General features: G+C 43.8%; 1 protein-coding gene across 3 annotated transcripts in view; it reads right to left on the bottom strand.

The window, feature by feature from the left end:
* Positions 1 to 11,011: 11,011 nt before the first annotated feature.
* PANK1 (pantothenate kinase 1) overlaps positions 11,012 to 24,016 on the bottom strand; it is a 44,264-nt gene continuing 31,259 nt past the window's right edge. For all 3 annotated transcript variants that reach the window (XM_066600725.1, XM_066600726.1, XM_066600727.1), the window contains exons 3-7: positions 23,180 to 23,433; positions 21,039 to 21,215; positions 19,703 to 19,826; positions 14,217 to 14,342; positions 11,012 to 11,489 (exon numbers count right to left, since the gene is read on the bottom strand). In XM_066600725.1, coding sequence (XP_066456822.1) covers positions 11,430 to 11,489; positions 14,217 to 14,342; positions 19,703 to 19,826; positions 21,039 to 21,215; positions 23,180 to 23,433 — 741 coding nt within the window. In that variant the 3' untranslated portion in view covers positions 11,012 to 11,429. The remainder of the gene's footprint in view (positions 11,490 to 14,216; positions 14,343 to 19,702; positions 19,827 to 21,038; positions 21,216 to 23,179; positions 23,434 to 24,016) is intronic.

Raw genomic sequence — 24,016 nt, 5'->3', positions numbered from 1 at the left:
ACTACATAGTGCTCATTGAGCGCTATGTAGCCTGGTTAAAACTTCTTCTGCCTCCTCCTCTGGGTCCTTGGCTGTGACTAACACCTGAGGACTGGACCTGCTCCTGCTACATTGCAGGAGCTTTATCCTGAGTCATATTCTTACTATCAGCCAAGATTAGAACCCAAGACCAAGTGCAAAAATTAACTGTGCTTGATACTTAAAGGGGTTGTCTCGCGAAATCAAGTGGGGTTATACACTTCTGTATGGCCATATTAATGCACTTTGTAATATACATCGTGCATTAAATATGAGCTGGTTACCTTCTGCCTGGCGGTGGGTGACTGGTCGGCCGTGTTCACTCCAGGGGTCCGGTCGGCGGCTGCGGGGCGTCTGGTTGCCATGGAGACACAGCTGGCAGCATCTCGGGAGCGCGCACGTCGGGCTGCAGCGAGCGAAGGGAAAAGAGTCGGCGGCCATCTTGGCAAAATTTTTATAAGTTGCTGAAACGCTGGAACGGTAAGTAGAAACCAGCTAGAAAAGTCATTTACAGGAGTAATTAGTAATGTTTGCTTAATTAGGGGGACTGGGCAAAAAAAAAAAAATTCACTGCTTCCTCGAGACATCTCCTTTAAGGGGTTAAAAAGCTGTCTCGAACTTTTACTATAGATGACATGGTGGACCTCTGCCAATCAACTATTAAAGGGGTTTTCCAGTCAAAAATACTATTGCTGACCTATCATCAGGATACGTCATCAATAGTTGATCGGCTGTGGTCCACTGCTTGGGACCCCAACTGATCAGCTGAGTGGGCGCATGCTGTCAGCGCCGCAATAACAGAGGTCGGAGCGGAAGCCTCAGCGCTGACCTCCCATGTAGTGGCAGGCGCTAGTAACTGCAGGCATGGCTCTCATTGAAATCAGGACCCCGGCCAATCATTATTATTTTTGAACAGAAAACCCCTTTAATGACCTATCCTGAGAACAAGTCATAAATATTAAAAGTCCCAGACAATCCCTTTAATACTCTGAAGAATATGGGAGGAAAGTTCCTGGAATCAGGCGGCTCCTGCATACACTGCATTAAATGATTGCTATATAGACAGGTGATCACATGACAGTTTAGTGACTCTGGTGTTGAAGAATGGAGTTGTGATCTACTCCTGTGTCTCCAGAGCTGAGCCCGCCGTCTGTGAAATCTATGTGGATTATTTTTGTTGGCTGATCGCTGCTGAATTCTGAAAACTTCAAATCAGTCATGTTTTTACAGGTGCCGGATGTCCCCTTGCAAACGACTTTGTAAAAATCCGTTTCTATGCTGTAAATATTCAAAAACATTTTGAAATATTTTAGATACTACAAACAGTGGAAAAGCACAATGAAATGGATTATTTTATAAACCAAACAATACTAAAAAAATACTTTTAGCTAACAACTCGATAAGGAAACCAGAGAATGAAGTCTTGTGGCTCTACAGTACTTGTGACACTGCCGTCTTGACTCCTACATGACTATTAACAGTGAGCAGAGTGCCATCTGCTGGACAGATTATGCACTACCTTTACAACCACTGTAGATGTGTACTTGAACCTGGGACCACTGACATTACTTTAGGGGATGCGGTTGCACCTGGGCCCAGGAGCCTTAGAGGGCCCATAAGGCCTCTCTTCTCCATATAGGGAGCACAGCACTATGAATAAACCATTATAGTTGGGGGTCCTGTTACAGGTTTTGCATTGGGGCCCAGGAGCTTCAAGTTACACCTCTGTTTTAAGGGGTTAAGAGAGTACTTCTTCCAAATTTCTGAATGTCTCAGGGAGAATGGGGCAAGGCTTCCTAGTTGCGCCATGTGAGACTCATTTCCCATGTTTTACCAACAAAAAAAAGTGTTGTAAAACATGCCACGTCCAATACATACTGATATACCGATACAGAGAGACAAGGGCAGGTATAAACACCATTCCCAGCACCATGCAGAAGAGGCAAAATACGCACAGGTGCAAAGTACTGATGAACAACCAATCACACACCTACCATACATTATACTTGCACATAGAGAAGGCTTGTATAGGGTAGTAGTCACATGGATCAGCCTATTAATTACACACATACTATTAGATCAGGCGGGCTGTTCTGCACCTCATAAATAACCCAAACTAAGCACTGACACCCTGGAACTACTCCAACATTCTAACCCTTTCCAATCCAGTTTTGGATTGTGAGTTTCCTACTGAACTTGCCATTTCTGTTATACAACATCGCCATCTGCTGGCTAAAGCCAGTAACTACATGATGGGATGCGTTGGAGCATAGCTGGCAGGATGATGTAAGTATACCCTGTTGGACGTCTTCTGACATTGGACCTGTACTGGCTTCAGTGATTATGTCGGAAGACATCAGACAGTGGACTTGAAAGGGTTAAAGCTAGACTGCTTCCTGCAAAAAATAATGAAGAAGTTGTCATTTTTCTGCAAAACCCAGCATGCAGTAAATGATGAGAGTTGTGGTGTGATTGGATGAACGGTCTTGTCACCTTAGGTTCTAATACTGGTCCCACCCTTGGTCTATAAAAAGGCTCTTGGAGGCTCCTTGTGTGTAGTGACCTCTTCTTCCATTTATGTAGAGCTTGTTGACCAGTAGATGCCTCTACGACACAGAGAAGAGAGGTCACCCAGTTACCAGAGTCTGAGAGGGGCGCATTATTGGGATGTGAGAAGCTGGATGGTCGTATCAATGAATTGCCACCACCAGGGCCGTTCTAGGCAGACTGTTAGGAGGTGTTGGGACCAGTGGATGCATGAGGGCACACATACAAGGTGACCGGGCTCAGGACGACCTCAACAGATCACCAGTAGAGAGGAGCGTCTGATCGTCCAACAAACACGAGCAGTTCCAAATGTTTCATTGTCCACCATTCAGAGGCTGGTGGCGCCATCGTTAGATGCTCGTGTGTCTGTCAGAATCTTTTTTAGACACTTGGCACCCACTGTCTCCTCAGTTTGTAGTGGTGTCATGAACAATGAAACTGGGCACTACGGAATGGAACTGGGTTGTCTTCAGTGGTGAACCCAGGTTTAGTTTGGGCACTGACGATGGCTGTCTTCATGTCTGTAGACCTCGGGGTGAGCGCCTCAATCCTGCCTTTGCTGTGGAGGGACACACTGCCCCCCACTGCTGGTGTGATGGTCTGGGGAACCATCGCATACAGCAGTCTGTCGGTATTAGTGTATCTTGACGCCACCAGGAAGCTAGGGGTTTGACACGAAAAACGCCCCTGTCACACCCCTAACTCCCTATTGGTTGACGTCAGAAAGGTCCTAGCAGGACACTGTATATTGATTGTTGCCAGCCGTGGCCAGTTAGGGTTAGGGATTATTTTCCTTGTAGCTTTACATAATTAGTTGTACAAACTTTCATGTTGTAACATGGAAGCATTTACAACTAATAATGTTATGCTAAAAGGAAAATCATCTCTAACCCCAACCAGCCACGGTTGGCAACAATCAATATCTAGAGAAGCCATGAATACCTCTTGCAGTGCCGTTGATGTTGTTTCCCTGCCACGGCAAAGGTGAGAGAATGGACAGCCTCATTGCTGATCGTAGATAGCAGCTGCGAACGTCCGTGGAAAAAGCAGCAGATGTAAGGGCCCGCCGAAGTGATCCGGGACGGAAGATGTCACGTGGGCAGTCTGCAGACATGAGTGCTGCGCAGGACACAATGGAGGGGGCAGACCGTTCATGAGAAGCAGCAGCGACTGGGAACACACCACTGGGGACCTAACAGCTGCAGCGGGGCGCCCGGTGAGCTAGACAGCTGCAGCAGGGAACCCAGGCCCGGGTAAGTAACAGCAGGACCGGCGATTACAGGGCCGGGGGGAAAAAAACTGCTGCGAGATATTTTACCAGCCGGGGAGAGCAGCAGCAGGGATTTCAGTGCAAGTAAATAATATGCAGGAGCAAAAAACAACTAGAGGACAATGGATAATAATACTTACCTGCCAGGACCTACTGCAGAGCCTTCTTCTGCAGCCAATCACCTTGAAGGGGCGTCACCAGGCAGTCAGTCACGATTCCACCAGTACTTCCTGGTGGCGTCAAGATACACTAACACCCAGTCAATCATTGTGCCTCATACCTCTCATGGCGGCTTCCAAGAGGCATTTTCCAGCAGGCTAATGCTCGGCTGCACACACAAGGGGGTCACAGGAGCCTCCACAACATTGTCACACTTCACTGGCTGCCCATGCCACATGTCTAAGTACACCAATTTAATTCAATAGGCCCGTGTGCTTCCCGTATTTGGTCAGACACAAAATACGCCTCTGTGAATGGGTCCTTACTAGAGATGAGCGAGAATACTCGCTTAAGGCAATTGCTCAAGCAAGCATTGCCTTTAGCGAGTACCTGCCCGCTCAAGACCAAAGGTTCGGGTGCCAGCGCGGGGGAGCGGTGAGTAGCGGCAGTCAGCAGGAGGGAGTGGGGGGGAGAGAGGGAGAGAGAGCTCTCCCCTCCGTTCCGCCCCGCTCTCCCCCGCAGCTCCCTGCCCGCCGCCGGCACCCGAACCTTTGGTCTCGAGCGTGCAGGTACTCGCTAAAGGCAATGCTCACTTGAGCAATTGCCTTTAGCGAGTATACTCGCTCATCTTTAGTCCTTACGTTACAAACAAATAGAAAAAAATATTCAAAAAATCCCAGCAGCTGGCCATAGCTGATAGATGGGTTATCAGTGTTTTGCAGCGGTACAAAACTCTTACATATGGCGTTTGTAAGCTGTATTTACACAGACGAGTGCGATATCAGTCTGAGAAAATCAGATCCAACCTGCAACTGTGATTAGTTTTGCAAGACAAACTCCTTGCACCACTGTACGCATGTTTGTGAAATCCCCCCCTCAAAAAAAAAAAAATGTTTGACAGACTACTGCAAATCTTTTTTTTCCCACATACTCATAGGAAATAATGGGCGATTCTGGAACAGGACATGCTGCGATTTTTTTTTTATATATATATATTTGCACTCTTGCTGTGTGCGGTGGGAAAAAAAATTGCTCATGTAAATGTAATAATGGATTATTTATCACATCCGAGTTCTATGCATCTCGCAATGCATCGAAAAACAGCGTGAAAAATCGGACGTGCAGTTACAGCCTGGTACGGCTGCCTTCTGTGATTTTTTTGGAGTAGATTTGTCCCCCTTTTCGATGATTTGTCCACAATACAAAGTGTGAAATCTGCCCCAAATCCGCATCACTGCAGGTTTTTTACTTTCTTTTTGCGCCACTTTTTACTCCATATTAAAAAAAAAAAACTCCGAAGAAAGAAAAACATTAAAATCTTGCAAGTTTTATTTAAAGCAGACAAACTCTTGGCAAGTAATTGTTACATCGAGATGAAAGTGAGGACAAATGAAATATACAAATTTGTACAATGTTTCACATATTAACAGATTTCAAAGTAGTTTGACACACAAAGAAACATATTCCAAGAAGTCCTAATCAGGCCGCATTCACACCAGTGTACTATAAGCGCACTAAGTCTGTAATAGGAGTGTCCCGGCCCGACCGGGGGTATTATATAATGCTCCGAGTTTGGGTCAAGTTACCACAGTTGGTCGGACCGGGACAGTCGTCCATATTACAGATTCATAAAAGCACTTGTAATATGCTCATGTGAAACCGGCCTTAGGGCGGCTTCAGATGGGCGTATGCGCAATTCCGCATGCCTTAGCGCAACTTTTTCTCCCGCTATGAACGAGGCTTTTTGTGCACGTGTCAGCGTCGGACCTAGACACTCTTCCATATTATAGACTACAGCGGAATTACGCAGTGTTTCACGTATCTCCTTGCGCACCCCCCTTTGAGGTCTATGGGGACCTTCGGTGTGCAAAAAAGATAAGAGTGTGTGCTATCTTTTTTTTGCGCAGCCGGAAATGCTCACGCAAAATACGCGCATGTGAACTAAACCATTGAAAGCAATGGGTTCTATTCACTGGGTATTGCGCACACAAATACGCCCGTGTGAATCTGGCCTTAGATGTATCCTCAATAGAGATGAACAAATATACTCGTTTCGAGTAATTACTCGATCGAGCTCCGCGATTTTCGAGTACTTCTGTACTCGGGTGAAAAGATTCGGGGGGGCGGGGGGAGGCATGGCAGAGCGGGGGGGGGGGGTAGCAGCGGGGAACAGGGGGAGCCCTCTCTCCCTCTCCCCCCCACTCCCCGCCGCAACCCCCCACTCACCCACGGCGCCCCCCGAATCTTTTTGCCCGAGTACGGAAGTACTCGAAAATCGCGGCGCTCGGGCGAAAAAGGGGAGTGGCCGAGTAGGCTCGCTCATCTCTAATCCTCAACATAAACAGATGAACACACTTAATTCTATGGAATCTTTAGCTTTGTTGTAGGCCACAGAAAAATAACAGCATCCCAAACACATTATAGACGATCGATAAAAACATTCAACTTTAGGTTTTCTAATAAAAATCAGTTTCATTTCTAAATAGAAAAAAATATGGCAAATTTTTTGTGTGATGAAACTATACAAAATTCTGCACCATTTATACATAATAATTATAGAACCACACAAGTGATTGACTTAAAATAAAACATCCAGATGTCAGAACTATCAAAAATTTATAATTTTTGTCTTCAGGTTAAAAACAAAAAACAAAAACTGCTTTATTTCTATTACTGTTGGCTGAGTGTTATCTACTGGTGTCTGAAAGTATATCCAGGGTCATAGTAATAAAAGTAGAGGTGTTCAGAGGTCTCTAGCTAAAAACTATGGGGCAGAACTCAATACAAATTCAGTTGGGGATGGGATTTAGATTTTTCAAAGAGAGCCGGCATGCGAGTTTTGCACTTGCATGTCCTATCTTTCGTTAGGTGCGATGATTCAGGAACCTATTGCTTCCTATTAGAAGCGCGTTCGAAAACAGCGCTCGTCTGAATGAGGCCTTCATGGCCAAGTACCGTCCATTGTGGTTTGGGACAAGATTATGCTTATTGTACAATGGCTCAGTGGTTCATCATGTTGGAAAAAACCTATAGATATGGTAAAATGTGCGCTCTTTTTACATATTCCTATAGATATGGACCTTTGAACACCCAACTTATTTCTGATCACCCTGTATATTGGGTTGGGGACTATAGTGGGATTAGTAGAAAGTCCATTAAAATCCCTGAACCAAGGTTTCTCCATCCGGGTTTGAAAGACATCAACATTAAAACTATGGAATAAGTTTTTGGGATGGCATTCTTTTTGTCATCTGAAGTGCAATGCCAATGTAGTGGGGGCACCAGCCATTCGTGAACTAATCATTACCTACATGTCCAAATGATAGCAGCTGCTTCCATATGCATCATTATATTGCTGATTTAAAAGGGTTCTGTCATTAGAAAAAAAAATCTTATACTTATCTATTCCTTTCCCGTTAGTCTTCTTCTTACCAGATCTTCACCTCGCTGATCTTCTCCTGGGTCCTGCAGTCTCCCATGTCACCTCACCGCAAGCCGGCCAGATAGTCTTCTTTTGGTGAGGTTACGTACATTCTCAGGATTCTGCATCCCATGCTGGGCTACTGCCACTGTCTTGTGGCAATAGTATATGAATACACCGCAGTCCTGACAATAGCCCGGCATAGGCAGTGAATGCTACGATACTAGTGACCGAGTACACTGACCTGCAGGAAGGCTTGCGGTGAGGTGACCCGGGGAACTGGAGGAGCCAGGAGAAGATCGTTGAGGTGAAGAACTAGTAAAAAGACTGACGGGGAAGGAAGTAAATATTGATTTTTTTTTTCCTAATGACAAAACCCCTTTAACGCTTAGTGATCCTTTAAAGATATGATTAATTTGGGAGACTCCGAGTTCACAGAAAATGTACTACAAAGCTATAAATGGAGCCATCAGGATGCACCAGTCATGTTAACGAGTGCTGCATCTGCACATCCAGCGACAGTCAACTTGTAACTTCTATTATAGAATATAAGGTAGTGTTAAAATGACTCGTTATGCCAATTATCAGCATATAAGAATTGTTTATATTTTATACGTAGGCATAGACAGTCATGGCTCAAGTCCAAAAGTAATAAAAAAAAACTTTAAAGTGAGCCAAACCACAAACTGCAAAAAAGTTCTACAGTCACTGTTCAAGATTAGTAAGGAATAGAGATGAGCGAGCATACTCGCTAAGGGCAATTACTCGAGCGAGCATTGCCCTTAGCGAGTACCTGCCCGCTCGGAAGAAAAGGTTCGGCTGCCGGCCGCAGGCAGGGAGCTGCGGGGGAAAGCGGGGAGGAACGGAGGGGAGATCTCTCTCTCCCACTCGCTCACTGCCGCAACTCACCTGTCACCCGCGCCGGCAGCCGAACCTTTTCTCTCGAGCGGGCAGGTACTCGCTAAGGGCAATGCTCGCTCGAGCAATTGCCCTTAGTGAGTATGCTCGCTCATCACTAGTAAGGAACTATTCTTAGGTGGGGGGTATGTTCTCTGGATCACAAAGCACTTATTTTAAGCAACCCCATTCACTATCATTGGGGCGACTTGAAAAAAGCATCTTTAAAGGGACCAAAGGATGAACGCCTCCTGCTTGTACGTTGTCATTGTGCCCAGTACAGTTACATTCCAGTAATCCGATAGCATTCTGCTGTCTGGCACTTATTTCTGGCAAAGAATTGCAAGATAATCTGGAATCTCACAAACCAAAAGATATAAAACTGGGTAGAAATAACCAATAAGAGTCCCAAAGAACGTTGTAGCAGCAGATTATATGTGCAGTTTTTAAATGGTGCCTTCTGAAGGTTCATGTGCCCAACGCACTCCAATACTCCAAGAGGCATAATGTCACCCGGTTGGTAATTTAGTCATATGTATATTGCCAGGAGGATTAACAGAGGAACAACACAAAATATAGTTCTAAGAAAAGATGCTCTGGATTTATTTCAGATGTTTACTAAAACAGATGTGTCCTGAGCCCCTCACAAGACCTCTTTCAGGGTGCGTTGACATGTCACTGATTTGCTGTGGATTTTGGTGCAAAATTACAGCAGATTTCAAACTTTTAGTTGAATTCAAATTGTGAAATCTTTGAATCTGCTGCAGATCTGCACCGAAACTGCACGACAAAATGTGCAGCAAATCAGAGGTGTGTGAATGCAAACTTCGCCTGCAGAATTCATTCACTGCAATGAGTAAATCCCAAGGCGAGACTCCGCAGGTGTATTCTGCAATGTGTGATCATACCTTAAGGGGCCAGTCACACGGGATGGTTTGGTTGTGCTAAAAACAGCACCAAAAAGTGTATTGGTGAAACCATGTGTGTTTTTACGCTTGCGGTAAAATGTGGCATAAAATGCACGCGGCTGAATGAGCCTAAGGGCGCATTCAGACGACCGTATATCGGCTGGGTTTTCACGCCCAGCCGATATACAGCGTCCCTCTCCGCAGGGGGAGGAGGCTGGAAGATCCGGGAGCAAGAACTGAACTCCCGCCTCCTCTCGGTCCCTTGGCACTATTTGCAATGGGAGGGGTTTCCTGGTGTAGCTCTACCCCTCCCATTGCAAATAGTGCCGAGGGGCGGAGAGGAGGCGTGAAAACCCAGCCGATATACGGTCGTCTGAATGCGCCCTAATGCTGTATTTACATGGGCGAGTGCGATATTTGTCCAAGAAACTCGAACTTGCAAACAAGCATTTTTTTCTGCAAATATAATACATTTTACGAGAAAAACGCTTTGTATTGCCGCACACGCGATTTTCCCGCTCGTAAAAAAACATATGTTGTTTCAGCAGTAAAAACAGAAAAGCTGCATCTCGCTGGCATGAAATTTTCACATAGGCCGGATTCACATGGACAAAAATGCTGCGTGCACAATAAGCATAAAATAAGAGCCATTGATTTCAATAGGTTCGTTCACGGGCGCATATTTGGCGTGTGCACAATTCAATGGCACAAAAAAAACAAAAAACACAGCATGCTCTACTTTCCTGCGCATTTTAATGCCTGACAGCATCAGTGGGTGTTTTTTTGCGCGCCCAATTGCACATGAATTGCGCAGGCAAGAAGAACAGTAAAACATGCTGTTGTGCACACGAATACGTAACACCTAAGTCACAGATATGCCTGCACTCATGTGAATCCAGCTTGCTTGTGAGTGTGATGCAACATTTTTTTTTTGCTCCCATAGGGAATAAATGCCAATTCTTGTACAAAATCGACCGTGCTTTTAGACGATTCATTCAAATGAGCGCAATTATTCGGTCTGAACGCGAGCCAATGACGAACAATAATGACTTTCTGTTCATTTTACGCCGCATAAAAACCATCGTTGGCTCATTCGCTTACCGTTTTGACTAACCAGCGCTCGTTCAGTCCAGTCCGTTTACTTATACAGCAAATGTGAAAGACTGAACGATTCTCATTGGAACGAGCCAACGATGATCTGCTTGTCTAAACAGGCCGCTCAAGTTAGCGGTGACGTCACTGGTCCGTTCAAATGATAACTGGCTCATCTAAATGGACCCCAAGTTAGTTTTGATAATCTGTTATGTATTGGGCTCCATTAAACACTTTAGCGAATTCTCTAGCATTTCATTTGTTGTATTACTAATATTATTTTGGGTCAGAAGCGGTGTCAGGTCTCCTTAAGGACAGCACCGAAAAAGTGTTTGACGACACCTAAGGGGTAGTGGGTCAGGGGATGGTATAGCTTCTCACCAAGCAGAGCACCAAGAAGGGGTGTGGGGACACCTAAAAGCTAAGTAAGGAGACTTAGAAGGCAATGCTCCTTTGGGAAATTTATGCAAATCAGAAAGATGGAAAAATACCTCTACAGCGCCATCTATTGGATGGCAGCATTGCTTAAATTCAAAGTGACCTCATAACGGGTCCTCAAAGATTGGGAATATTAAACCAATATTTTTGGCTTGGTTTACTATTCCCAATCATTGAGGACCCGTTAAAAGGTCACTTTGAATTGAAGGAATGCTGCCATCCAATAGATGGCGCTGTAGAGGTATTTTTCCATCTTTCTGATTTGCATTGGAACATTATATATACCGTATACCTCCAGCATGTCCACCGGCCACCCACATCCTTATTACCGAACTTTAAAATGACAAGTTTGTTAATCTTCAAACTATGTGAAGAGATGAAAAGACCTATAAGTGAGATCTCTAGGTTTCCCAGCAGCAGCAGCCCTACACCAAGGGCAGAGTAAAAGGCTATGTACAGAAATAAATAGAAAGGGTTACTGCATTCCAATGAGTTCCCGATCGCTGCGGTACGTTTGGCCATGTTGCACGGTTTTTACAATAATATCTACAGACATATGTACAATCTCTCAGTGTCACTGGACTATGTACAGGATAGAACGTGGAGGGGCGAAATGGCTTGATGGCTCTTCTGGAAGCTCCTCCTTGAGCAGCACAACCATCACATGTAGTGTCTTCTTTCAGTGGTCGTCATTCATCTTGAAAAGCTCCAGCAGAGCGCCAACCGCGCCAAAGTAACCCTATAAGAGACAAATATGCAGATATTGGATCACAAGACCTACAGGTAACACTGATTCACTATCTCAAAGTCATTGAAGTTATACTAATTATTTTTTAGCCTCTTAATCAAGCTGCTCTTTGGTTTTTTTTATTCATTTTTGTTTTTTCCTCCCCATTTAAAAAAAATGATAACTCTTATTTATCCATCCATACTGCTGCCTTGGGGCTTTATTTTCCGGGACGAGTTGTATTTTCCAATGATACCATTTAATATAACAACAACAAAAAACACGTTACCCCAGTGCTGTGCAAAAGTTTTAGGCAGGTGTGGAAAAATGCGGCAAAGTATGAATTATTATTGTACCCCCCGCCACCGTGCTTTACTGCTGCCTGCAGACACTCATTATTGTACTGCTCTCCACCATGCTTCACTGCTGCCTGCAGACACTCATTATTGTACTGCTCTCCACCATGCTTCACTGCTGCCTGCAGACACTCATTATTGTACTGCTCTCCACCATGCTTCACTGCTGCCTGCAGACACTCATTATTGTACTGCTCTCCACCATGCTTTACTGCTGCCTGCAGACACTCATTATTGTGCTGTAGTCAACAAATTGCCCTCTGCTTCAGCCAAATATTTCATATTCTGACTGATCAGTCCAAAGCACCTGCTGCCATTTTTCTGCACCCCAGTTCCTATGTTTGTATGCATAATGGAGTTACTTGGTCTTGTTTCTGTATTAAAAGAATGGCTTTTTGGCCGCAAATTCTTCATGAAGACCACTTCTGGCCAGACGTCTTTAAACAGTAGATGGGTGTACCTCGGTCCCACTGGTTTCTGCTAGTTCTGAGCTGATGACACTGCTGTACATCTTCCGATTTCAAAGGGAAGTAAGGGAGATATCTTATCTGCTGCACTAAGTTTCCTTGGCCGACCACTGTGTGGTCTTATGGTCCTTAATGTTGCCAGTTTCTTTGGGTTTCTTCAGAAGACCTTGAAGAGCACATCTTGAAACCATAGTCTGCTTTGGAATCTTTGCCTGGGAGAGACATTGATGATGCAGTATAACTACCCTGTGTCAGTCTTGCCATGGTGCATGGCCTGTGACATGAAACTGTCTTCCATAAACTCAACTTTGTAGCAAAGTTTGGCTGTTCCTCCCCCAGTATTAAGCCTCCTACACAGCTGTTTGGGTTTCAGTTACTGACTGTATTTCAACCTACATATGAAAATGATGATCCTTATCATCTGTTTGGTATAATTGGTTAATCATACACTTGATTATAATCTTATAAAATCCCTGATTTGGTGGAAGTGTGGCTAGGAGAACTGATGCTGTTTTGAAAGCAAGGGGCGGTCACACCAAATATTGATTTAATTTAGATTTCTCTTTTGTTCATTCACTTTGCATTTTGCAAAAATAATTTATTAGAAGTCCTATTTTTAAAAGTATTCTTACTTTGCAGCATTTTTTCCACACCTGCCTAAAACTTTTGCACAGTACTGTATATTAGGGGGATTTCACATCTGCATCAGAACCTCCGGCCAGAGTTTTCATCACAAATGTGGCTGAAAATACCAGAAGAAGAAAAGCTTCATGCAGCTGGTGGACACCATTAGTCATTGGGGTCCACCCGGAACTGTTCAGTTCCATCTAGACAAGGGACTGTTCGGCTGCGAGATTCCCCTTTCCTGCTTCCAAAATGGAGCAGGAAAGCAGAATCCCCAGCGCAGATGTGAAACCACCCTCAGTGCTGCTTTTTCACAGTTCCTATGCAACAGCTGTCCTCACACCTCTTCTAAGTTTACTTATGGCATGATAGAAAGCCACATGACTAAAGTGACAAATCACCACCTGTCCCAATGGAGTTTCATCTGTAGTAACATTACATGTCATTGCAGTCATATGACATCACACATTTAGGAATGACATCACAGCAGGAAGTAAACAAAGACCATCAGGGAGTAAGGACAGTGCTGGTGTAGGAACAGTGGAAAGGCAGTAATGTACATTAAGTATATTGAGATGTTTTTTGACTTGGCTGACATGATGTTTCTCCGTGGAGTAATTTGCACAGCTGAAGGTCTACTGGTCACATAGTCAGCAAATTTACGATGTAGTGTCTTTGTAATATAATTTTCATTTGTTGTTTGGGCTTTCTACCATGCAGGAAATCAGTGGAGGCTTCCGTGAGATGCTGTTCTTAGATTTATGACTTATTTCTATCTAGTATAAAGTAGTCTTGACATGTCCGTCTGGCTTAAACACCTATCAATCATAGTAAAACGAGAAAGAACACCAAAAGGTGTCAGAAACAATCAACTTTGCCCTCGCTTAACTCCTAAACAAATAAAGATAGGGCAAAACCGACACATCCATTGTGTTTCTGAGGAAATTCTAGCCAAGACTGATATATTACATGACTCCCTTCCCATAGGAGTTGAATTTAATATGGCGGAGTTCGAAATGGCCCCTGAAAAAGACTCCTCCACCAAAAAAATGCAGCCTCCCTCCCAATTACTGGTAATACCTTCACACACTGAAAATCACGTTTCACACCAGATAAACGGGTGTGTCCAGACTTTTGCCTCACCCTGTGTGAGTGTATATATTATATATGTATATTTTAATATAGTATTTACAAACTGCAAAATCTATACACATCTTGTCCTGCTCTCAGATGAGAAGCGGATACAATTGTATCGAGTCTAGGATCCATCTTCAAACTCCTCCTCATCTTACCTCATGTTCCAGAAACAGGGCTTTCAGTTGTCCTTTCGACCAATAATCCATTGCATAAGACAGCAGCTTCATTGAAACCATGTTGATTCGCAGAAAGTTCCCAACAAACAACACTCTGTCAATGTTCTACAAATGGAGCAACAAAAATATTTATGCACAACTTTTTTATAGTGTTTTTATAAGTTAAAGCAAACTTCTAATAATACCAGTTTATGCAAGAGGTTTTCTGAGAACAGACATGCACTTGTTTTCCAACAGCCGCCCCCGGCCTCCAGCCAATCATATAGTGGATGGCCATGGAGGGGCCGGATCTGCCAGGACGTCTGAGCTGGAAGTCCCCACTAGGAGGTCTATATGATCTAAAAGGGCATATGAGAAGGGCTTGTCTTAATATATAGAGGGCAGTGTTGGTTTACATAAAGTCTGCCTACTTAGGAAACTATAGAAGAAAATATCTGTATGGAGGTAATCTATGGAGGTAAGTAAGCAGTCCAGTGTGGATCTCCAATAGACAGTATATTAAAGGGAATCTCTAAGGGCGCATACTCAATGCCACCCATAGGCAATTAGATTACATATGGGCGGCGTGTATAAACACCGTTGCGAAGTGGCAATCACAGGAAATTTAAACAAAAAGGACAAAAAACAGGATGACTGCACATACGCAGCAATCGGCCCGGTCACCGGCGGCCTCACAGCGGTAAAACCCAGCATGACTCATGCAGATTTTCAGGCACACAGTTGTTTGAGCCTGGCTTTAGTATTAAGAAGTTCCAGATCTGTTCTGTTTCCAGTGGAATTACGCAGTGTTTCACGCTTCTCCTTGCATATTGTGCACGCATTTGCGCATCGAGCCATATCTAGAGTGAAACCAGTCCCCCCTGATAACTCAGTCCTCTGTCAGTGGTCTACATTCTTCCTTCTGTACTTTTTGAGTAGAAAAAGAAGCTTTTACTGACTTCTTTTTAAAGAGGTTTGTCCTGGTGATGGATTGCCTTAATGCAATCTGCAGTGTATGCTCCTGGCCACTAGATGTCAGCATACGACAAAGCAGCAGTGTGAAATAATTTATACGTATATAAATGGATAGACGCAATGAAATATAGATCATTAAAAAATGTAAAGCATTGATAAAGTTAAGGAAACTTCTTAACCCCTTCAAGCTCAGAGATTTTTACTTTTTTCTCGTCCCTGGAAGAGGAAGAAGGGAGGGAGGAAGGAAGAAGGGAGGGAGGAAGGAAGAAGGAAGGGAGGGAGGAAGGAAGGGAGGGAGGAAGGAAGAAGAAAGGGAGGGAGGAAGGAAGAAGGAAGGGAGGGAGGAAGGAAGGAAGGAAAGAAGGAAGGAAGGAAGGAAGGAAGGAAGGAAAGAAGGAAGGAAGGAAGGAAGGAAGGAAGAAGGGAGGGAAGGAGGAAAAAGGGAGGGAAGGAGGAAAAAGGGAGAGAGGGAGGGAGGAAGGAAGGAAGGAAGGAAGAAGGGAGGGAGGAAGGAAGAAGGGAGGGGGGGAGGAAAAGGGAGGGAGGAAAAAGGGAGGGAGGGAGGAAAAAGGGAGTGAGGGAGGAAAAAGGGAGTGAGGGAGGAAAAAGGGAGGGAGGGAGGAAGAAGGGAGGGAGGGAGGAAGAAGGGAGGGAGGAAAAAGGGAGGGAAGGAGGAAAAAGGGAGGGAGGAAGAAGGGAGGGAAGGAGGAAGAACTTCTTTTCTTATTCCTCTTCCTTCTTCTCCCCTTCCTTTTTGCTCTTCTTTTCCTTTTTATTCTTCCTTTTCTTCTATTTCCTTCTTCTTTCTGCTGTTATACAAGGCCCTTGGACAGTGTTATACACCAGTTCTAGGACTATTGGTGAAGTTCCAGATCGGTTTGAACTAATTGGGACCGAACCAAACGATTTGCTGAGATTTGGCTAACTAGCCAATCTAAACTTTTGTGAAGTTCGCTCAACACCATGAAAAAGACATTGCATGTACCCCACTGGTTAATACCACAGGTTTAGCATCTAGGATCTAGAGCACTTCCAGCCTTATATAAGGAAAAAGGAGGGCGATTTCGACCTCAGGCTTTCCAAAAATCCAGGCTGTTCGGAGAGTCAGGATTAAAATTGGCCTATATTTACTGATGTGTACCATTAAGCAGTAAATACTGTTACCAAGTCATTTGCAATCTAAATATTTGAGATGACTAATGGAAATTATCCACGAGCTGTGAATGCTCCCGAGCCTGACACACAGGGATGAATGATACCCCCCAGCATGCACAGCAGAAATGGTCATCAAGAACATAGGATGTATATAGCTGCGGTTCTTCTAGAAGACTCTGCTGAAGTTCTTAATGCTTTGATAGCCCTGTACAATGCTGCTTGAACTCCATGCTACAAGGCAACACTGTAAAGAAGCTGAAAGCAGAAAGACGTTATCAGGTTGCTTTCTTTCACTGTGCACCAAATAGAAAGAAAAAGGCTCCTGCCCATCCAGAGCTTACAATCTAATGTCCCCACATTCCTAGTCAGCAGTAAGTGATTGTATAGAAAGCTTCCAGGATCAGTAAAACTATTTGACTTACATATAATGTTTCCTAAGCAAAGCTTAAATGCAGGTGACACTCGCTGATCTCCATAAACCAAGGAGACTGATGACGTCACTCGTTATATTGAAGAGCAGCCGGCGGAGCAGAAGAAGCGGAAGATGGCTACCGGCAGCATTTTGGGGGTACAAAAAACATTTCGCATTTAACTACCTATTTGACCAGGGAGATGGGAGGGGGTAGTCTAGGGTTAAATTGTGTATGGGACTTTCTTCATTAACAAGGGGAATGATAAGATCTAGTTGTTAAATTTATATACATGTTTCCAGGAGGAACAACACAATGCGGTGCTGTAAAAAAACACCCACTTGGAGCATACAAGAACTTACTAAAGGCCCATTTACACGTAAAGATAATCTTTCCAACGATTGAAAGTTTTAGCGATTTTTTTGTTGTTGTTGTATAATGTCCATTAACACTTTATCATCTTTATTTGCTTGTAACAGGGCCTCCAGGAGCTGTTTGCAGAGCCCAGCATGTGATTAATCACATGCCCAGCTGTGTACACAGCTGCATTGTTGTCGTCAGGGATACAATGCAATCTCCTGCGGAGAACACAGCATGCGGTCTGTTGAGAGATACTTTATCTCTCTGCAGCTGAATGATGGATTTTAAGTTCACCTTAAAATTATCGTTCAGATGAAAAGTGCCCGATGGCTGCGTTTACATATAACGATTATTGCTCATTTTCGGTCGTTTGAATGAATTTTGAGAAATAATCGTCACGTGTAAATGGGCCTTAAGGCTGTTTTTTTACATCTGTGGAGGGTTTCTATTTTCCTGCTCTGTTCAGGGAGCAGGAAAGGGGAACTTCCTGGCCAAATGGGTCGGTCTTATGACGGACCAGTACAGTACCGAAAGGACCCCATTGACTAAAATGGAGTCCGCTCGGTTTCCACTCAGCTGCCTGGCATTTTACTGGAAGAAAAAGTGCTGCATGAAGCACTATTTCTTCCAGTATTTTGCCCTAGTAGGGTTTCTCCATGGCTACCAGGTGTGTCAAATGGCACAGTGCGGTGTTCAAGGACAAATTAAAATTCTGTTTCAGCAATGAAGATTGCTGAGCGAGGGTCTGGAGGTGACATGGCAATCGGGCTGATCTTTCTGGCATTTTGATTTGCTACACAGCTTGTCAATGTCGAGCCATACTTTGTAGCACCATCAGTATCAACAGACGATCACCTCTATTACACATCAGGGATACATTGATGGCATGCCATTATGTTAATGAAGTCCTGCAGCCTGTTACACTACCATATCGTCAGAACCTACCCAACACCATTACGCAGCAGGCTACTGCGTAGCCCCACACAACAAACAGCAGCAGGCATGCTTTGCAAAGTGTCCAGGTGGTTCCTTGCCCAGCATGATCCAATCATGTCCCACAGTTGGAGAGAGATCTGGGGATGTGGAGTGGATGCTCTTCCACAGTCTCGAATTAAAGATGAACTGTGGACTATGGTCAATACTGCATGGTAAACAGTACTCCAGGGCACTACTCCAACACTCATTGAATCAATGCCACGTCATATTAATGACTATCGCCCAACATGGTGGTTCCACTCCTTACTGATCATCCTGTTTATTGGGGCACAGGAGTCATGTAATGGTTGGAAATGAAAATTAATTGTTGAGTTTCACCTCATTTTGAGCATTTCTTCAATATGTGACATTTTGCTTGAGAATGAAAAAAACAAAAAGTGTTCAAGGATAATTTTCCCAAGGAGAACAGATTAGACAGTAAGAAGAATGAATGCCCAGCAGCTCGTCCCAGTTATACCGGCATGGAGGCAGAGCAGGACGATTATCGTTCCGTGTAAAAGGGCCATTACTTCACCATGGAGGAGCATAGGCCTGTAAGGACCTCTGTCAACTCCCTGTGTCCAAAAAGGCCATATCCAAATAATGTGGATTGAAGCAACATGATCCGAGTGGTGAAATGTTTGCAGCATGTTTATTGGAGAGAACACTAATAAAAATACAATCTAAACCAAAATAATAACAAAAATTAGTTTAAAATATGAAAAGATGAATAATAAAAAAAATTAAGTGGGTATAAAACAAGGGGTAATTCTTTAATGTGTTTTGGGACATAGACTGCTTGAAAAAAAGGGGGAATGGCATAGTCCTTCCCGATGTAACACATTGCAGAATTACCTCTTGTTTTGTGTTCACTTTTTTTATTCATCTTTTTATATTTTAATCTAGTTTTATTTTTTTACGTATTATTTTATTTTTTTTATATTGTATTTTAATTGATGTTCCCTCCAATAAACATGCTGCAAACACTTCACCACTCAAAATTGTCGGTTCTCATTACTTCAAGCCATGTCATTTGGATACTGCCTTTCTGGACACAGAGAGTTGACGGTGGTCCTTATGGGCCTGCGCCCCTCCCTGGTGAGGCAGGCAATTTACTGTTCATTCTTCTCGCTTACTAGGCAGTTTTTTCTTTAGAAATTTTCCTTGAGTACTTTGTGTCTCTTTTTGATTCTTCATCCCACCCGCTATCCCAGACCACTGGATTGGATCGGACGGCTGTAACTGGCGTCTCCACATTGGATGTCTACATTGGATGTCTACATTGGCTGATGACTCTCCGCTACCCATTGAGGCGATATACAGAAGGCCATTCAGGCTATTGGGTGTTGTGGTGTAGTCCGCGGGGTGACCCCACTACACCAGGTGAGTCTGTTCCTGCACATCCGCTTGTATTTTTCCCCTATTTGGGGACGCTGTTCTCTTTTATACATTTCTTTGTGCATTTTCTCTGTGAGGCAGTGTATTTCCTATTATAAAGGATCTACCTGGACAGGTATGTAACAGCACAGAATTGAATGGATGTAACAAAACTCTAGTTTTCACCAGTTTCTAGATCCTATAGGAATAGATTTACAACAATGTGATCATTACCTCATTGAGAGCGCACATACGAGCGATGGATCCAATGTTGTTTGTAATGGTAACCAGAGTAGCTCTTGCCAAGTCCTCCTTACTTATGGTATCTCTTTTCTCTTTGCTCATCATGTGGCCAAAGCTTTTAAAAGGACAGCAATGATAAAAGTGTTATTTCATATGCAAACACCATAGACTTGATTAATTTCTAGTTTTCTCCTTTAATTTATAGATTGAATGCTAAATGTCCGGTGGAGGCATTCTTGTTTATACCCCCCCCCACCACCACCACCACCACCACCACCACCACCACCACCACCACCACCACCACCTTTTTATTGCTGCTTAACTAGGAGTTGCCATATAGGAGCCTGAAAACGTTGGATGAAAGTCTGTACGGGACCTTGAGTGGTGGTTATAAATAGGTGTCACCATTAGAAACGAAGTATTGAAATGATTAAAAAGGAATCCATCATTGGGTACTTATGGCTGAAAGTAGGTGACCTGCTGAGTCCAGGGATATAAGTCTTATACTTGCCTCTCCTGCCATTCCCCCAGTGTCAGCACTGAAAGGCATCACTCAATGCATTGAGCGGTGCACTAAAGGTCCTTTTACACGCAACGATTATCACTTAAAATTTGTTCAAAAGGCCAAAAGCGATCGGTATGTAAACGCGGGCCGTCGTACACTATTCATTTAATTGTCAGTGCTGTTTTTTAGCCAGCATAAAATCCATTGTGAAGCTGCTCAGAATTCATTCCATTTGAATGCAATTTGTTCAGTCTTTTTAGGGGCTTCATAATGTTTTTGCTTGCCTTCATACACAATGAGCGCAGTGTTTACTCTGCCAGGAGAAGACAACGTACTCATTGTGTATGCAAGGAAGAAAGACAATGGAACCTGCACAGGCTGCTACTGAGTTTACATAAACTAATCAGGGAAATAAGTGATAATTGTTGCATGTAAAAGGGCCTTAAGTAGTCTGCCTGTTCTAATTTTATATTGGTAGTACTGCTTAGCACTCACACCAGGGAAGGTAAGTATAACACATCCCCAGACTAAATGGGTCAACTATTTTCAGCATATAAATTTAGCTCATAGTGCTAAAAGTTGGTGACAGATTCCCCTTAATCTGGCACCCATTTATTCTGATCGGTGCCAAATTATCACATGTTCTACATTATTGTGCGGTGAAAGTATGAAAAACCACATAATGTATAGTCTCCTCTGCCTTATATGTCCCTTTTCTTATTTTTTACATCACTATAAAAAAAACTTTTAAAAATTTGATTGTCATTGCCAAATAAAAAAAGTCAGAACTATTAAATTATAAAGTTTCCACGTAAAGATTACCTGGAGGCGACGGCAGAGCCCTGCAGGCCGAACCGCTCGTAGTCCCCACCATAGATGTCTTTCACCAGCTTATCAACATTAGTGCTGTCTCCTTTTGCTGCCATTTCCAAAGCTTCCTCAAATGTTTCACAACCCGTCAGCAAGCAGCAAAGGCCAAGGAATGTTCCTCCTCCCAGACTGGACACAAAAAAAGACATTTATACACACTTGCAATATTTGCAACAGCTTTTCTTGTAGTTTGGGATTGTTCCTCCCTGGAACTGCTATGTGTGATTGTAGTCTGAAAGAACTGCGACTCATGCAACAGACTCCAACACTGCAGTTACATTAGGCCCTCAAGTATCACTAAAGACCCCTATAAAGCCCCAGTAATAAAAGGAGAGGAAACAAGTCTGCTCCCGCTGGAGCATAAAGAGTACAATTAGTTAGTGGACTTCTATCTTTGAGAATATCCTGGCCAAGTTAAGGAGATCTCCCATTAAAACACATTTATCACCTATACACAGGATAGATGATTAGAGTATGATCCAACTGCTGGGACCTCCAGAAATAGTTGAGTCCCAATGACCTGCGCATGCGCGACTACTGTTCCATTTACTGGAATAAGTTGAGCAATGCAATGCTATCTTCCTTAGTCCCACAAAAGTGAATGCAGTGGTGGACATATATGTGCAAGCTTTTCCAGTCACTAGGACTTGACGTGCACCATTCTCATGAATCAGAGTTCTTGGACCCCAGGCAATTAGAGATGAGCGAGCACGCTCGGATAAGCTAGTTACTCGAGCGAGCCTCGCTCTTCTCGAGTAACTGCATTCTTGTCTGAGCGTGCTCGGGGGGGCGGTGGGGGTGAGCAGGGTGGGCAGCGGGGGAGGGGGGGAGAGAGAGATCTATCTCACTCTCTCCCCCGCTACCCCCTGCTGGCCCCCCGAGCATGCTCGAACAAGAATGCAGTTACTCGAAAAGAGCGAGGCTCGCCCGAGTAACTGACTTATCCGAGCGTGCTCGCTGGCAATCCTGTGGATAAGTAATAAATGTGTTTAATGGATAAATTCCTTTAAAGGTTGATGAAGGCCCCAACAAAATCTGCTGGGACTCCCATCCCACCTATGGGAGCTGGACCCCATCAGACCTCCCATTGTAGGCATATATGAACTAGACCCTCTTCATTGGTGTATATGGCAGTTGCTGACAGCGACAGCCTTAGGCCGGCATTACACAAGTGTATGCACATTTGCGTGCAACTCAGCGCGACTTTTTTGCGCATGTATTGATGTATTTGACTGTACTTTTTCCACCCACAGGGCATGTTTGTTTGCATGCGGCAAACAAATGCACTGATATAAAAGGCTAATTTGTCTAATGCGTTACAGATGTGTTCTTTCTCCAGCGGAATTACGCAGCATATCACACATCTCTTTGCATATTGCGTGTACATCTGCGCGCCCTCCATTAACTTCTATAGGGACCTTTGGTGCGCAAATGCAGAAAGTAGAGCATGCTACATTCTTTTTTTTTTTTTGCGCAACCGAAATGCATGCACATAATATAGAAATGTGAAGAACCCATTGAAGTCAGTGGGTTCTATTCTCTACGTATTGTGCACACAAATTTTGTATGACTACGCCCGTGTTAAGCCGGCCTTAGGGGTAGTGTAGACATGGATATGCGATGCGTACCCTGCACCGCAAATCTGCAGTAAATTACAGTACAATATATGTGGATGGGGTTAAGAAATCGCCATCCACATGTAGCGAAGATTTTCTGCATGAAATACAAGAATGCTGTGGATATTCAAATCTGCAGCATGCTCATTCTGTCGCCTGACATGTAACATGGTCAACTGACCTGTAACATGTGTGAATTTTGCAGCAGACTGTGGAATTTTCGTGAAAACCGGGTGGATTTCATCTGCCACATCCAAATTTACCCTTACAATTTAAAAGGCAGCCACAGGCAAGTCTGGCTACTCCTCTCTTTGGTAGGATATAACAAGGGTGATGATGGAGGCTCCCTATGCCCTTAAGGTGGCAGAGGCCTAAGACAGTACATGCCCCATGTGCCCTCCTTTTAATGTTGACTTTGTTAGCTATTACTCCCATAACAGTGAATGTCTCCCAAAAGAAGGAGGACAGGACACTTACCTGGTCCCAGTTACTCTTTTATAGTTGTCTTTAGAATATACTGCAAGAATGCTGACGCCTGAACCTATGTTAACCAGCAACATGGGATAGGGATTATCAAGGCAATACGGCTTCTTCTGACATTGTTCTGGGTCCGTTGGGTTGTCAAAGTAGTAACATTCTGGGCGTCCATTAAAGCCAACAGAATCCACATAGAGCAAGCCTTGGATCAAACAATCCAGCTCATCAAGTTTATGGAGCTGGAGGTCAGCTATCTAGGAAGAGAACAACAAGAAGTTAATGAATAAGCAGAAAGAAGTGGAGCAGAGGATACAATCTCCAAATACAACGGAAAAGAGATATCAGACAGCACTTTGCTCTCCTGGACTTACTAGCTATTGCATAACAAAATACATATGAGCAAAGTACAGAGGCAATTCATTCCTACATTGCACTTTGTTGGGTCACTAGGGCAAATGCTACTAAAGGGCTAACAAAAAAAACAAACTGTAATGAAGTGTGTAATGAGTGCTCTGCACTTGCTTCCATGTAGTACGGCCATAGCATAGGAACCTATGTGCACATTCCTAACCCATGGATGATTTCCATGTTAAAGAAGGCAACTTTAGCTTAAGACTGGCTCTCATTGACTAAATGGCTAACTCAAGTATATCAGAAATTATGATCATTTACCGTGCCGACTCCAATAAATTCTATGTATTAGTCCTGGAGAACTTCTTAAAAAAACCACAGTAGTTTAATTTGATGTCTAGACGATCGGATCGATCAATATATAGTTAAAGAAGGATTCCCCTTTCAGGCCAACACAAATAAAATACGTGGGTAGGATGCTGCATC

Source organism: Eleutherodactylus coqui, chromosome 4, assembly GCF_035609145.1.
Source record: "Eleutherodactylus coqui strain aEleCoq1 chromosome 4, aEleCoq1.hap1, whole genome shotgun sequence".
Classification (NCBI taxonomy): Eukaryota; Metazoa; Chordata; class Amphibia; order Anura; family Eleutherodactylidae; genus Eleutherodactylus; species Eleutherodactylus coqui.
Note: the sequence above shows the minus strand (reverse complement) of the source record. Positions and strands in the feature narration are given on the sequence as shown.